The following is a 15,424-nucleotide window of genomic DNA, read 5'->3' as shown; positions in this document are numbered from 1 at the left end:
TCTCTAAATGTGCAAACTCAGTGTGCTGAGTCTGTTACTTTTGGTTAATTTTTTCTTTGAATTGTCACAAATGTGTCCTTTAGCTCGAGATTTTCCTGGACCTTTTCAAATTTTCTCTCAGTCTCTGATTTTTGTTAGAAATTACAATTTTACTAGCTTTTTCTCTGCTTTGCCGGCTCCTCATTTGGTTTTTGAAGATGTTGCAGTATTCATGAGTCAGATTTGGCTACAATAGAAAATCCTATTTAACAGCGTGTGCTTTCTTTTTATAAAAAGTAGTGACTTTTAAGGATAATTATTCACAAAGTTATTTAAAACCTCAAAGCAACTTAAGAAATTTGTAATGAAGTCTGAAGCTTCCTTTGTATGGAGGTATCTTACTTGCTTGGGACTAACCAATCCATTGTGCAGAATGTTTTGTGTTAGTTCAAAAATTTTATTTTCTTTGAGTGCCTCATCCTGGTTCTACTTTCTGAAAAAATAATCAAATAAGTAAGTGCAGAGCTGGTGATTTCTTAGGCAGTGATACATACAGTGTTTTTGTTTCTAAGGTTAAGGAGGAGGGAATCGTTCCAATTGCTTCTGCTGTTTACTGTTAAAGCAGTGATAGTGCAGTCTGGAGTCTTGGATCTCATCTTGCACCAACCAAGTTACTCAAAGCTCCAAGAGCTCTGTTAACTAACCTCATAGGAATCTCACTGCATACAGAAAATAATGTAGATTCCCCTGTTTTTGTTTTGCTTGTTTTTGTGTTGCTTTTTTTATTTTTCCTCAGTGGTGTAGGTTTTTCCATTCTTTTATACAAAATGTGTATAAAAGACTGTCACGGTTCCCCCAAGCACTTGGCTTCCCCAAAATAGCTTAGGATGACCTCGACCACTCTTTGCATCATATCTGGACTGAGACTGTCAGTCTCACTTAAAGAAACTGAAGCTGGTATAAAAACAGTCAGGGTCCACATTCATGTTAGAAGGCGCTGTATTAAGCTGGAAGTTATTCCCTTCCTGACAGAATCCGTGTCAGTGCTTCGTAGCAGTAAAAACTGCTCTTGAAGGAGTTTCATGGATTAATTGCTACTACGATCCCTAAGGCTTTGTGGGAGGTAGCACAGAGATGGGTTTGGCCTGGTATGAAATGTAAATGGTAACATTTAATGAACTGGTTACTGGATGGAGTTGCAGGGGGTGCAACGATGTCCTTCATGCTCCTTTTCTAGTGCAGCAGCTTTGTGCCAGCCCATTCCCAGGGCTAGTTTAAAGCCTCCTTGTACTTGTGAAGTGTGGAAAGCGGCTGGGATGCAGTTGGGATTGGAGACACTGATTCTGTTTGATAAATATCTGCTATCTTAATTTATGGTGCATTTTTTGGACAATCTAAAAGGACATGCTGGGTGCAGTTCATAAATAGAATAAATGAGATACAAAAAATGAGAGTACTTTTTTCCATGCAGAGTTATCTGAAATGGCCTGATAACAGTTGAAAATACAATTGCAGCCATATAATACTGAGTTTTTCTCTTTCAAATAACCATCTCACTGGGCTGTGTATCAGCATCAAAAGTTGCCAACAGCTTAGAATCTGATGTGGATTCTGGTTTCCTTCTGATACAAAATATGTTTTATAAAAAGCTACTCAGCTAATTGATTATGGTTTATTTAGACTGGGTGTATTTTGTCAAAGTGGTAAAGCGCTCTGAAGCATCCAACTTTTGCTAGCAGTCAGGATAAAATTTTGAAAAATTACTGCTCTCTTATCAATATGCTTGTTAAACAATCAAGTATATTGTATAATGGCTTTCAAGTTTCAGAATGGCACCCTGGTAATGTCAGATTATCTTTTCACATCATTGCATTAATTTGTGTTGTGACTGCACACTTTTCATCCATCTATTGCCTAGTCATTATGGAATGTCCAGGCACATAGATAGATGTTATGTGAAGTGGCCAGACATTGTGTATTAACTTGATTGAGATCTCATTTTCATTAAAGCAGAGTCTGACATTACTTGCTAGTCAAAAAAAAACTTTGTGGAGGTACAGTCTCAGTTACAGTTGTATAGCATTATATAATGTGTTAAAATGTTCCCTTTTCTCTTTTCAAGGAAAGACAATCAACAGTGAAAAAAGAAAAGAGCTGCCCACAGCAAATGAACAAACTGGGAGAACGGAACAAAATGCAAAGAGCAAATTCTGTCACTGTAGATGGACAAGGCCTTCAGGTGTGATTATTGTTATTTTAATATTAAGCAGATAATTTTAGGCATGAAGAGTGAAATATGTTTAAAGTGAAATATACATTCACTCTTCTAATATTTCACTTTTATATGATTAAAAAGTCAATAGGTAAATTCTTCCATTGGTTCAGGAATCCGGTGATACACATCTGCTTCTCACGTGATTGTTAGGATTTCCTTAGACAATAAGGGGGAGAGAAGACTATCTCTAAAACACTTCTGTCATGGGGTGAATAGTTTATTTTGGTATCTGTTTACACATCATGCAGTGTTGTGTAAATTGACATTATTAATCTAAGTCTGTCCTGATAATTGTTAACTGTTCTCATTTTGACCTGTTAATTAATGGATGGAGTAAACTTCAAGGGTGTTATTTATCCAGGTTTTTCTAAGTAGGGTATTTGGCATATCAACATTAACAGTGGTGAGAATAAATGTGTTTTCATTACTAGCAGTACCTATAATAAAAATGGAAGTTTTTCTGCTTGAAAGAAAAACTCATGTGTGTGATGAGCTAGTGTTATTTAAGGGTGGTAACTTAGAGGCATGCCTGAACTGCTGACTTGTTTCCCTTGAGATATGAGTAGTTTGAGTGAAATCAATGTCCATATGCTGCTTTATGTCCTCAGGAGTTAAATTATCGTCATGATAACAATGTGATAATCATTTAATATGCATAGTTATCTGTTCTCTCTATCTTTTGATATGTTGCAGTTGGGCTTCAGTAAAAAGATTCCATTACCATTTATCAATTACTTTATGCCTCATAATTATTTCATCTTCTTGTGTCAGGATAGGGAGGTTTATTGTATTGTTTTGTGTTTTAGGTTAGTCAAACATTCTTGTTATGACAACCCAAAGAAGGGAAAAAAATCCAAACAAAACCTGAAAAACCTAAAACCTATCCAGTTACTTGGATGCTCCATTGATGGTATAGTTGATATTAGAGCAGTCATTATCCATTGCTTTCAAAAATCTCTTCCTGTACTTATCATTTTCACAAGCTTCATTGCTGTCCAGATCATCTGTGACAAAATATGAAGCAAAAAATGCTGGAGTCTTAATTGAAAGAAAGCTCAAGTTCTGTCTAATCAGTCACAGTGTGATTAATAAGTTTGTGCTAAAGAAAACACACAATATTTTCTAACTTCTGAGTGATATCCCTGCAATTCCAGTGAGACAAAGTATTCTAGAGGAGCATCTTTGGCATCTCCTTTTGATTGCAGCACCGTGTATGATGAATTTTTGTTTACTCTGAGCATTAGAATACTTATGCTCATAGTTTATTTTCTGCTGTTTTTTGTCTCTATTTCCCACTCATGTGATACTGTGACTTGGATATAATACTTGGTCTACTCAAAACAGCAGCTTTTAGCACCATTGGCTCTTCAACACAAAACTTTAAATTATTTTATGTTCTGCTTTCAGGTCATAAGATTTTCCTGAAGTTTTTTTTCCCCGAAGTGTGTTCCAAAACTTGTGTTCTCTCTTGTCTTTCCAAGATGAATCAAAAGCCTGCATTTCATCCTTGCTTTTCTTTATGATTGCTAGAGATTGAGAAAAAGAGAGTGGGGACAAAAGATGATAGCATTATTACTGAATAGATTTGAGGTGTTTTTCGAAGTGCTCGGTGTTCTGTAATGACACATTTGTAAGGCAGTCCATGACATGATACCATGGTGATAGCATTAGAAATAATTCTGCAGTTATGGCCCTAATTTGCTGATTATACTGTGGTCTTTGTTTTTCACAGATGGATTTAATTGGTTTTGAGTGGCAGGAATCCATCTTAGCATAAAATATTTAATTTTTGATTGGCATTAAAAATGATAACCTCTTGTGAATGTAATTATTGTAAAGCCTGAGTGGACCTTTAGGGCTATCCTACTGAAATGATGGGATCAATGAGAATGTTAGGGCTTTTTTTCCTCACAGATTGTGTAATTTTCCAGCTCTTCTCACAAATATGTAAGATGCTATAAATATAACTGGCAATTAATATTAGTATTTTGCCCAAAGATGGTCTGGAGAAAACATTCTGTATCTGATCAAAGTATACTACTCTAATTCTCCCATATCTGGCAAGCTACTCTGTGTCTAATACTCTGATTCTGCTGGCATGGTCTCATTTTAACAAAGTCTTCAGTGAGCAAGGGTTTTATTTCAGAAAACTTAATCAGTATTAATTATTAATTGCATTTGTTTATGATTAAAGACAAGGTAAAAAAACAAAGAGCTTGATACTACTGCTGTTAAACCTCTGTTTTCAATATGGGAGAAACTATATATAACTGCTCCACCACTTTTTTCTTTTTGTTTTTTCTTTTTACTTTAAGTTACTTATACTATAACATCATGAAGATTGCCTTTAAGTCATGCTAGATTAGGGCTTGAAAATGTTCACTAATTTAGTCTAAATCTTTAGTTGCATTTCATTATATAAAAATACCGTATGTTGTCTGGAAAAGTAATTTGGAAAAGCTGTAAAAATTTAATTAAAATTTATTTTGGAACCAAGTGGGATACAGTCTAGTTATTAGATTTTTTTTTTTTTTTGATGAGCCAAACACTTCTACTTGAAATAATCTCATTGAGTCTTGAAAGAAAAGGTTTAAAATAGAAAGTTCCATCACTTAGCTTTTGTTGAGAAAAAGATCAAGCCCAAACCTTCCTTCCATCAGACAGAGGGAGCAGATAACTTAGTGGCAGTGGAGGTCTGCACAACTTAAAGACAATTAATCATAGTTAAGCACATTCATCTTGCTTCTTTCTAGCTAACCAGCATAATGATCAGGATTATTATTTCTAATTAGAGGAAGTAATAGATCATGTATAACCTTAGGATGAGTCTCATTAATTAACCTGCGTCCTAAGGGATTTCAGTAGGTATTCCATCTCTGTCACAATGGGCACCATTGGTTTACACTTAGTTCACCGGAATAAACACCATGGGAATTGGCTAAATAACTAAAATTGATTAAAACAGTAGGTAAAAATTAAATATATGACAAACTTCACTGTATTCTGCAATTTGATGTATGTTTCAATACACAGCACTTTACTGTGCCAGGTGGTACTGAGTTGGTTTCATGATAAGCTTAATATCACTGAATTTGTGGACTTTTCCATTATTTTTTGTATGTATTGGAACAGATTTGATTCTTTTTTTTTTGTGAAATCATGAATAGAGTTGACACACTACTGCCTAACATTTCCTACTAAAAGAAAAGTGCTTTTAGATGCCTTGTAGGATTATATGCCTATATCTCTAGTATGTCTGTAAAACTCCTTGGCTATGAAGGTTCTCAGGTTCTGCCTTAAATTACACTTTATGAAATTTTCAAATTTTGTTATTTCAGGAATTATGAATAAGGACTTTGAGCAAGGCCTTTCAATGCATCATTTTGAAATGCAGATGGTCCGAGCTTCATCTCGAAATTGTATGACTTTGGAGATGTTGACTTTGAACTCTAAATATACTTTCAAACATTTGGAGTTTATATCTGTATAAAAGCGATGCTTCTAAATATGAATAGTCTAGCTTCATGGTTTAAAGACCTGTATTAGAGGTCATCTGATGTAATTTTTTATGTTCAAGTCTTTGGAGTACAGGCAATGAACACACACATCTCAGAGTATCTGAAAGTACAGACTAACCCTATTACTTAGAATGATGTTGTTAGTTTGTAAAGCTAAATATTAATATGAATGTAAAAATTTTCCTTACACAAAATAATGTAAAAAAACCAATAATGCTATAAGTCATTGTTTCCTTCCTTCTCATCAGCATTCTTTTCCTCAGACTTGCCTTTCTTCCTTATGGTTCCTCCTCTACCTTCTTAAGTTTTTCAGCTTTCTCAGGTGTTTAAAGGAATTCCTTAATGTTATGGTTGCCACGTTTTAAAAAGTGTGTGATTTCATGATATATCAAATATTGTAGATACTCATTGTCATAATTTAAAAAAAAAAAATCTGTTAAGTTCAATTTTCCATTATAGCTATGGTTGACCTTCATAGTATATAATATAGTGTAATTTCTCACTCCAAAATACAGGTTAAGCTTTTTTCTTTTCCTTTTATTAAAGGAACTTACTGTCAGAGTAATTAATGCATTATTTGCATTTAAACTTTTCTTCTCTACTGATGGATGCATGTGTATATATATATATATACACACTAACAAGTATATATCTATATATAGAAAGATAGGTTATGTGTGTATATACCTTAATATTTCAGTGGCATTATTGGTTAAAATGGCAACACAGCTGTTAAAAAGACAGCATTAAAAGAGAAGTCACTTGCAATTTCTGGCAAATTAATGAAATGAGGATTATTGCAAATTATGGTATTGCTTCCAGTTGGATTACATAGCATAACATAGAGTTTGCATTAAGCTTTTTGTTTTCTGTCTACTATAGGAAAAAATGAATGCAACACACAGCATTAATGAGTGGCTGTGTTATTCCCTTCTTTTAGATCACTCCAGTTCCAGGCACTCATCCACTTTTAGTTTTTGTCAATCCTAAAAGTGGTGGGAAACAAGGAGAAAGGTAAGGGTTTTTTTCTTTTTCTTTTTTTTCTCTCTTTCTTGATTCTGGTCTGTGAAATGTTTTAAAATGAATTTTAGAAGTTTGTCTATGTGGAAAAATCCAACCTTTTATGTTGTTATTCCTCACAGTTGAACATCCTATATCTCTGTACCTATAAATTCTCCAGTTAAAATCAAGAGTTAATTCTATATGATAGTGTTGTTTCCAATCAAAAAAAAAAAAGTAGCTATATTCAGTGCATGGGTTTGTTGTGATTTGTGTGAAGATGTGAGTTGCCATATCTGGTATTAAAACTTTAAAGTGCTAACAGTTTTCTTTTAATCTGTGTAATGATTATACAGGCAGGTCAGTAGTTTAAATTAGAAGCAGTATTCCATTTCTTTAATGTATGATTTGCTTTTTATAGACTTAGTAGTAGAGGCTCTCAAGCCTCTTCATAAGATTTTCTTCAAAGAAACCTTTTGATTTCTGTAAATAGGAAGCATTCTAAAAATCCAGTTGAATTATTAGAGTCCAATCACACAAATTAGAGACATATTAATTTTACATATGTCAGTAATTACACTGATTTAAATTAAAATGTCTGAGTTTATTAGTTTAAGTGTTAATGTATCAGAGGCCTGATAAAGTAGTAAGGAGCATTCTCCTCCTACTCAGGCAGGAATGCTAAATTAGTTGCCTCCTATACAGACTTTTCAGAGCATGTTTCAGGATTCCATATGCTAACAACATGGCCATTTTTAACCATCCCATGAATCCCTAAATTCTTATAGCCTAGTTCACCATGTCAGTGCTGTAACTTCACATCTTGATAAAGATTATTGTCTTTTGGCGAGGATCCAGCTGGAGGTGACACCTGCAGGAAGCAAAAAAGGAGGGATGCTGTGTGATTCTAAAGCCTGGAACCAAGCAAGTAAACTCCAATGGGTCAGCTTTCCCTACTTTCTCTACTCTGTCTCCCTTAGATCACCTCTTCCTGTGCCCCTAAAAGTAAACTGTCAAAGGGGACAAAATCCTGCAGAGTAGTTGTTAGGGTAATTCGTAAAGCTAAGGAGCATTAACCAAAACTGTGTTTGAAGGCCTCTGAGAGAACTGGCTATCACTGGAGAGCTGATTATGTAATCCCTAGACTGGTATACCTAGATATCAGCTAGGTGTGTCAAAGGCAGTTAATGATCTAAAAGATTAGTTCTAAGCAGTTTCAAGAACATGCCTTTGCAATTTGAACAAACCAGTGTGAGCTGAGTTTTCATGTTTCAGCCTCGGTAGCAGTGTGAGGCAGCCCTGGTCTGCTGTGCAGTCAGGGGTCTGGTGGAAGGTAATCTGCACTAGCACTCAGCTTGACTTTTTATAGTACCAATATGAAGTGAGTAGATCAGCGATCCGGTCTGCAATTATGTAGGTGAGAGGCAGGTTAGAGAGCTGCACTCACACAGTTAGTTATAGCCTAGAAACAATTTAATGAAATGCTGTTTCACAGCTTTCAGTTCCCAGCTCATAATTGGTCTCAAGTGTTATTATTTGAATGGGCTTAATGCAGCAGGGATGTCATTTAATGTTACTCACCAGGGTAGAAGCAAGTTTAAAATCTGATCCCCATCTCAAGCTCCTATTCCCCTTCATATATTACAGTCTAACACTTCTCAGTTTATGTCAATGAAACTGTTACTGGGACCAAACAGATCACAGGAATTATTTGAATTTTAAAAATGGATGCCCTATACACACTTCATTCACTAGCACCATTATCCACAAGTGTCATTACACAATTAAGTGTATAGCATGAGGGCAAGCACCAGCAGCTGAGTATAGTGAATTTTTAGAACCTCCTAGATTGGCTTTGATACCATATGTACACAAAATGTTAAATTACATACTAATGTGTCAAGGTTGCACTCAATATAGCTCTTCTAAGAGAAGCACATCAAAAGGTCAACTGCCTAGTCATGTAAACATGTCTCAAGTCATTCACCATTAGGAGATAATATCTCACAGTTAGATCTAAAGCCAGATTAAAAAGGTTGAAGAAAGTCCACATATGGACTATTTGTTGAGAAGAGGTTTGCAGTCCATTTTTGAGGTGTCAATGTTTCATATCAATGCCAGGAGCAGAAGTATAAAATAAGGATGCTAAGAGTGCCTATTAATTTGAATATTCAATCTAAGTGATGAAAACATTCTCAGGAGAAATATTATTGAATTTTTTTGTTTTCCTGGGTTTTATCTGTCTGCTTTACAGTCACTAACCATAAAGAAATGCCCATATATTCCCTACCCTCCAATTTTGTGGCAGTTATATTTTGTGGAAAGTAAAATCACAGGACATTTGAAGACACAAATTACTTTGCAAAATACACAGTTATGGTGATTGACAGATTTCATCACAGTTGGAAAGGACCCATAAGGATCATCGAGTCCAACTTTAAAGTAAATGGCATTCAAGTCAGGATTTTTGATTATTGCAACTTTTTTATCTCGTCAGGTGCTGAGAGGGTGGGACTAGAGGATACCTGTAACAAAAGTAAGGTTTTCCCCAGCAGTGAGGGGAAAAAAAAAAAGCAAAGCGAACTCACAACCTTCATTTTTGTAGAACGGAATTTCATTATCTTGATTCATTCAGATTAATAAAATCTTCTACTGAATACTATGCCTCAGTCTTTACTTAGGATTCTCTGTATTTGAGAGGTAACAGTGAATGAAGACAAGATTTCTGATAGATTTTCATTGAACATGGAAAGATTATTGCAGATTGTCAAGACTCTTGCATTCCCACGGTTCCCCATACAAGATTTTATGCCTTACTATATGGTAACCCAGCCCATTTTATTGTGTTATTCTTGGAGAGAGTTTATGCATACAGCTGAAAACCAGTTGAATAAATGCACACCCCCAGTAGTACATGGTCATTTCCTCTTCTATTTTGTAATTTTTCTCAAATCTCTCAAATGCAAAACTGAAGATCACTTAAAGGTGAAAGATGTTTGGTTGTTTAGTTTTAGTTTTTAAATGTTCAAACAGAAGGGTGGGGAGAAACAAACAGATATGTAGAGAAAGTGCATTCAGAACACAAAAATATGTTCTCTGCAACTATACCGTATCGATACATTTTGGAACTTTCATTATGTTAGAAATTCAGTTTTTCAGAATGTGTAGTGATAAATGTATTCTTTCTGAATAGGTTTCTGTTTTAAGGACCAGTGCAATGACTTTCAGATATAATTGCAAAATAAAGAATTATGACAATAGCCCTGTTATATTTTCTTCTCAATTAGAAGCTTAATAATGGCCCATCATGTGACACTCCAGTGTATTTGCAGTTATTTGGACTTGAATTATTTTTTTAATAGACAATACATATGTTTATAATAGAATAAAAATATGAGTCAATTTTTATTAAGGAGAAAGTAGAAAAATAGAATTAAAGTTGATTAATTTAAGGCTTTCCTATACTAGAAATGGATTTTAACTGAGCATGAGACTGAATAGGCGTTCATCAAACCCAGGCAAGTGAATTCCTCAGGCCATATCACACCATAACATATTTTCAGTGGTTGTGCAGGAAATGGGCAGGTGCAGTTAATTTCATCCAAAAAAAAAAAAAAGGCAGAACATCCATTTCATTCTAGGGGTATTGGTTTGGGATGTCTGCGTTTCTGATCGGACTAGTCAAGGCAACAGTTTTCAATAATCTGTGTATAAAATGTATATATATAGTACACCATTCACAAAATAGTTTCTTTCAACAGAAAGAATATACAAGCATGTAGTGCTTTTAAAGGCTGTTGTTAAGGGTAATGTTTCTCACATAAGAGTCCTTCTAAATCATGCTGTAGTTTTGCCATACTCATTACATTGATTTTCACTTCCCCATTTTCCAGTTTATTTGCCTGACCAGAGGGTGAGTTTACACAATTGTTTCCTTGACAAATGTGCTGTTGGATGCACTGGAGATCAGCTTCCGTACACTCATGTTTCCTGCTGACTCCACGTTCAGTGTCTGTGCAATACAGGTTGATGATATTTTTAACCTTTGCTGTTTTCAAATAACTTGGGTTCATAGTAGTTCTTCCCTCCTTCTCTCCAACTAATCTGCCTTTCTGAGCTTTTATTTAGCATTGAGACAAAATGTAAAAGCAGTTTCAAATGTTCTTTTTCAAATATGGTATGTCTGGAAAAGAGGATAGCTAGCATTTTTTTTTATTTTGGAGAAGAATCTTTTTGGAGGGTTCTTCCTTGTCTGACATCAGGGTTAAATGAAGCCCATATTAACCACATCTTTAATAGCCCCTAGAGGACTGAATTTGCATCCCCAGTTGTGGCAGAAGGCATTGCCATGGCCAGCTTCTTTTCCACAGTGTAGTCAACTTTATTGCCAGTTTTGCATTGCCAGCTAGTTTCTGGCCATTTATTTTCTCTCTTCTCCAGAAGACAGCTTAATCTAATCCCAGCTCTAGGTGCACTCAAAAGTATTTTCTTCAGCAGCTGAGCTGTTTAAAGATGATGCCAGCTCCTTTGGCCACTCCTGAGATAATTTTCTTCCTCCTCAGTTATTATAGCAAGTATTTTGAGGTTTATATGAGATCATGGGCATGATTTAAATATAAAGAAAAATTATAATGAAGAAACTTCTTTGTGCATTTCTGTTTTAAATTGAACCTTTTTTAGTTTCTGGATCACAGAATAACCCCAAAAGTAGTTACAGAAACACAGCTGTTTGTTGACAAGTGGTAATTTCATAAACTGGCTTCATTCATGAAGTTGCATTTCATCACAAAAATGTCTTTTGGGGCATTTCCCACCACACCACCTCATGGCCTTCTCAGCACAAATCTTCAGTCACAAGGAAACCACATCCAGTTCCTTCCCCACATGTGGAAGCAAGTCATTCAGAGCCAAGTCAGTGTCACTGTTTGGTACTCTAGATGTAAACCTGGAAAGTTGAGTTACTGCCCCTTTTCTTTGGCTTCCCTGTGTCACCCTGTTACGTCTGTGTACAGTGTGAGAGAAACATTTATAAACAGTTTTTAATTTTTTTTTTGAGAATGTATGAATAGAAATGAGCCATCAATTTATGAATTTTACACAGACTAGAATGCATAAGTGTGTTTAATAACTTAAAGCTTGATGTGTCAGTTGCAGTGAGTCATGGAGTGATTAGCAGGTATTGATGTTCAGCTGGTAGCCATGAATGGTATGCACTGAGTCAAGTACAATTCAGCATCATCTCTTCATTATTGCAGTTGGACTTCAGGGTTCTAAGCAGAAAAACCAGACCTCCTCTTTATTAAGAAGGCTTTTATAGCATTTCACTGTTACCTGAGAACAGCACTGTGAGTGTAGGTAATGGCTAGTATGTTTTGTAGCACCAAAATCTAGAAAAATAACTCTTAGACCTTTGGGACTTCATAGAAATACTGTCCATTGACTGCTTATGGTCAGCTACACAAGTGAAATTAGCATCACCTTTGACCAGATTAAATTCTATACATCTCTGAGAAGCAAATCACACATACTAACTAGAAAACTCCTTTTTACATTTGTGAAATGGGAATATGTATATTGTGTTGTAAATCCATTGTCAAACGTCTAATTTAATCATCATCACAGCCATCAACAATGATGTTTGCATACTTCTGAAATGAAGCTAGTCATTTCATAATGAATTTTTCTGTCAGGAATAGCATCAGGAATATATTGTGTGAGTGTGCTTGAATAAAATGCTTGATAAAAACTGACATCACTAAATAATTGTGAAGTTAAGAAAATACTCCAATTGGGCAATTTTACAGATAATTATGAATTTGTTTGTATTCAGTATTTTTTACACACTTGCTTTCCAGCTACCCTGATAAATTATGCATTTCTATTAAGAAAAAAAGAAGAAAAAAAATCCCTGAATGTGTGCATAGATTGTGTCTAGACAGTTTTATTGTGCTGTATTTGAAAATGTGGACATTTTAACCTAGAATTTGGCTCTTAGTATGTTTCTATTTTGCTTAAGAGATTATAAAGAAAAGAAGCAATATTTCAATGAAAAAATAAATGCTTTCTTAAAAACATTAAAATATTAATTAGCTTAAGGACAGAAACATTAAAACCAAGAAACAGGGGTTTATAATTTAAACTAATGCCATACATCCCATATGTATATTTATTTATTGTGAGCTCCAACTCTTTTGTGTGCTTTCTTGGTTCTGTGTGAGAAAAGAATCACTACTGCATTCCAGTCAACTTAGGAAATTACATTTCTAATACTTATAATGAAGAAACAAAATCTCTGTCATACTTTTAGGGCAAGTAAACTCAAATTTCTAAATTTAAACTTTAGAAGAAATAATTGCTCAGGGTAGGACAGCAAATGGGGTCCCATGTGGGACAGGGCAATGTTTGTCATGCTGTATCAATAAATTGCTTCCTATTATTCAGATAATTTAAAAATAACTGTAATTTAGTAAAACTGCTTCAGTCTTTTTCATTTTCTTCCCATTCAAATGTAATCCGGAGGAAATGTAGTCGACCACAGGTTTTCTTTATCAGAATGTTTTCCAGTCTATGTGGACATTTTTGGTGGGTGGCAAAGCCAATTAGCTTTTGCAATTAATTATATTTGTAGTTCTGTGTTTGCAATAAATTTCAGGAAGAAATCTCTCCTTTGCCATGGAGTTACTTTAATACAGATCAATATGCTTTCCGAAATGCTTTTTTGATTCACCTTTTGTTGTGTAATTATAGCTTTTTATCATATTTTGTTTCTGTCTATACACAGCATTTGGAATGTAAATAGCTTGTAGTACTTCTGTCTCAACTTTATACCCCACAATACACTCTATGTATGAATTATAATTGCTGTGTTCAAGTATTTGATTTTTTATATAAATGAGATCCTGCAGTTCAAATAGTTGTAATATGCTCTAACTTCTTTAATTCTTCCATATGAAAGGTTTTTTAAAAATTACAAACATGTAAGTAAATATTTTCTCCTTGTCTCTTTTACCTCTTCAGAATTTATAGAAAATTTCAGTACCTTTTAAATCCTCGTCAAGTTTATAGTCTTTCTGGAAATGGACCAATGCCAGGGTAAGTCTACAGTTAATATTATTACCAGGAACTCATTTAATAAAATACTGTATAATCAAATGAACAGACTGAAGTACATATAGCATGTTTGGAATGTATCAACACTGCAGTTCTCTGAATGGCTGCAGAAATGTATAGGTATTATTTGCTTACCTCTACAAGTAAAACTGTATCTCAGATGTTTTGCTGAAAACCATGTATTATTCTGTAAGAACTGTGGGATAAACCTAATTCTATTTGCAGCTTTAACTGCTATTTCAGCAACCTGAGTTCTTGGGGGTTACTTGTGTTGCAGGTGTCAGCAGCCTCAAAGACTGACCAGCAAGACATCCATCTTTTATGGTTTCTTTTACATACCTAAACACACATGTGCATGGGTACATGCATGGGTGTCTGTAATGTGTATTGGTGACTGCATGCTTCTTACCAGTTACATGATCTTGGAAATGTAGTGGCTGGAAAAGGACTGGCCAGGCTGGATTGTGCTGGCAGTGACTGGTAATGTGGGCCAAAGTGCTCTCTGAACCAGCTGGCATTGCAGTCCTTTGCTTAGTGTGCTTCCTCCGTGATTCTTCTTAATTTGCATTCCTGTGAGGATGGGAGAATTACAGTGTATCAAACACCTACCTCTGCCACCTGATATTCTCTCCTTTTTAAGTAGTGGTTGCTTTGGTATAAGAAAATTGGAGCAACACTAAATATCTGCTCTGTGTTTTTTTGTATGTAATGGGGCTATTTACTTTTGTCACTAATACATGAAATTTTACATCAGTGAAAAGAGTTGCAGAAGGAGGCATATGTTCACTGACATTAAGTTTACAGTGCTTGAATACTTTTCTTTTAAGTCTTTGCATTTTTTATTTGTTTAGACCTTTACATGTGTGTAACATTGATGAAAGTGAAAAGCAACTTTGATAAAAGTGAAAAGCATATTGGGCTCAAGGCTTTCAGAAGTTAAGATATCGTGCACTGCAGTATAGCTAATGTTAACCTGCTGAATGGTGCAAAACCAGCCCAAAAAATGGAGATAATGACATGCATGATTTCTTTCATGCATGTGTCTTGTATCTGAATGCTAGTGCTGTTTTTAGTACTCGAATGAAATTTGTTTTTATACTATTTTTAGCATGTATGAAAAATGTAAGTACTCTTAGTTCAAAGAATAAGTAGACTAGAAGAATTAACTGAGACAAAACTAGTAACTAATATTGCTTTACACACTGTGTAATAGAAAGGCCATGCTACAAATTGAGAGGATGATTAAAAAAAAACCCCTGAAATATTTTTGTTCATAGTCATTTCTTTGAAATAAAAAAAAAAAAATCTGGCTCCATTTCTGTGCATAGGTGACTTAGTTTTCATGGATCTTGCTGTAAAGGAAAATGCATTTTAAGGCAGAGGCACAAGAGGGCAGTGTTAAGTTCAAGCTGAAACCGAGCACTGAAGCAATTTAAACATTTGTCTTTTGAACCAGGACAGTGTTTTTCAGAAAATGTTTTCAATTTCACTTTCTATTAGAAACCGAAGTCGTTTTAGCTCAGAATCACTTTGAAGAAAATTC

At 34.8% G+C, this 15,424-nt stretch overlaps 1 protein-coding gene across 6 annotated transcripts in view; it reads left to right on the top strand.

Annotated features, from left to right (window-relative positions):
* Positions 1–15,424, top strand: part of DGKB (diacylglycerol kinase beta) — a 378,520-nt gene that overhangs the window by 161,196 nt on the left and 201,900 nt on the right. For all 6 annotated transcript variants that reach the window (XM_077175541.1, XM_054639423.2, XM_077175548.1 and 3 more), the window contains 3 exons: positions 2,102–2,218; positions 6,713–6,786; positions 13,789–13,863. In XM_077175541.1, the coding sequence (XP_077031656.1) occupies positions 2,102–2,218; positions 6,713–6,786; positions 13,789–13,863 (266 nt within the window). The remainder of the gene's footprint in view (positions 1–2,101; positions 2,219–6,712; positions 6,787–13,788; positions 13,864–15,424) is intronic.

The sequence above is a fragment of the Agelaius phoeniceus genome, chromosome 1, assembly GCF_051311805.1.
Source record: "Agelaius phoeniceus isolate bAgePho1 chromosome 1, bAgePho1.hap1, whole genome shotgun sequence".
NCBI classification, from domain to species: domain Eukaryota; kingdom Metazoa; phylum Chordata; class Aves; order Passeriformes; family Icteridae; genus Agelaius; species Agelaius phoeniceus.
Note: the sequence above shows the minus strand (reverse complement) of the source record. Positions and strands in the feature narration are given on the sequence as shown.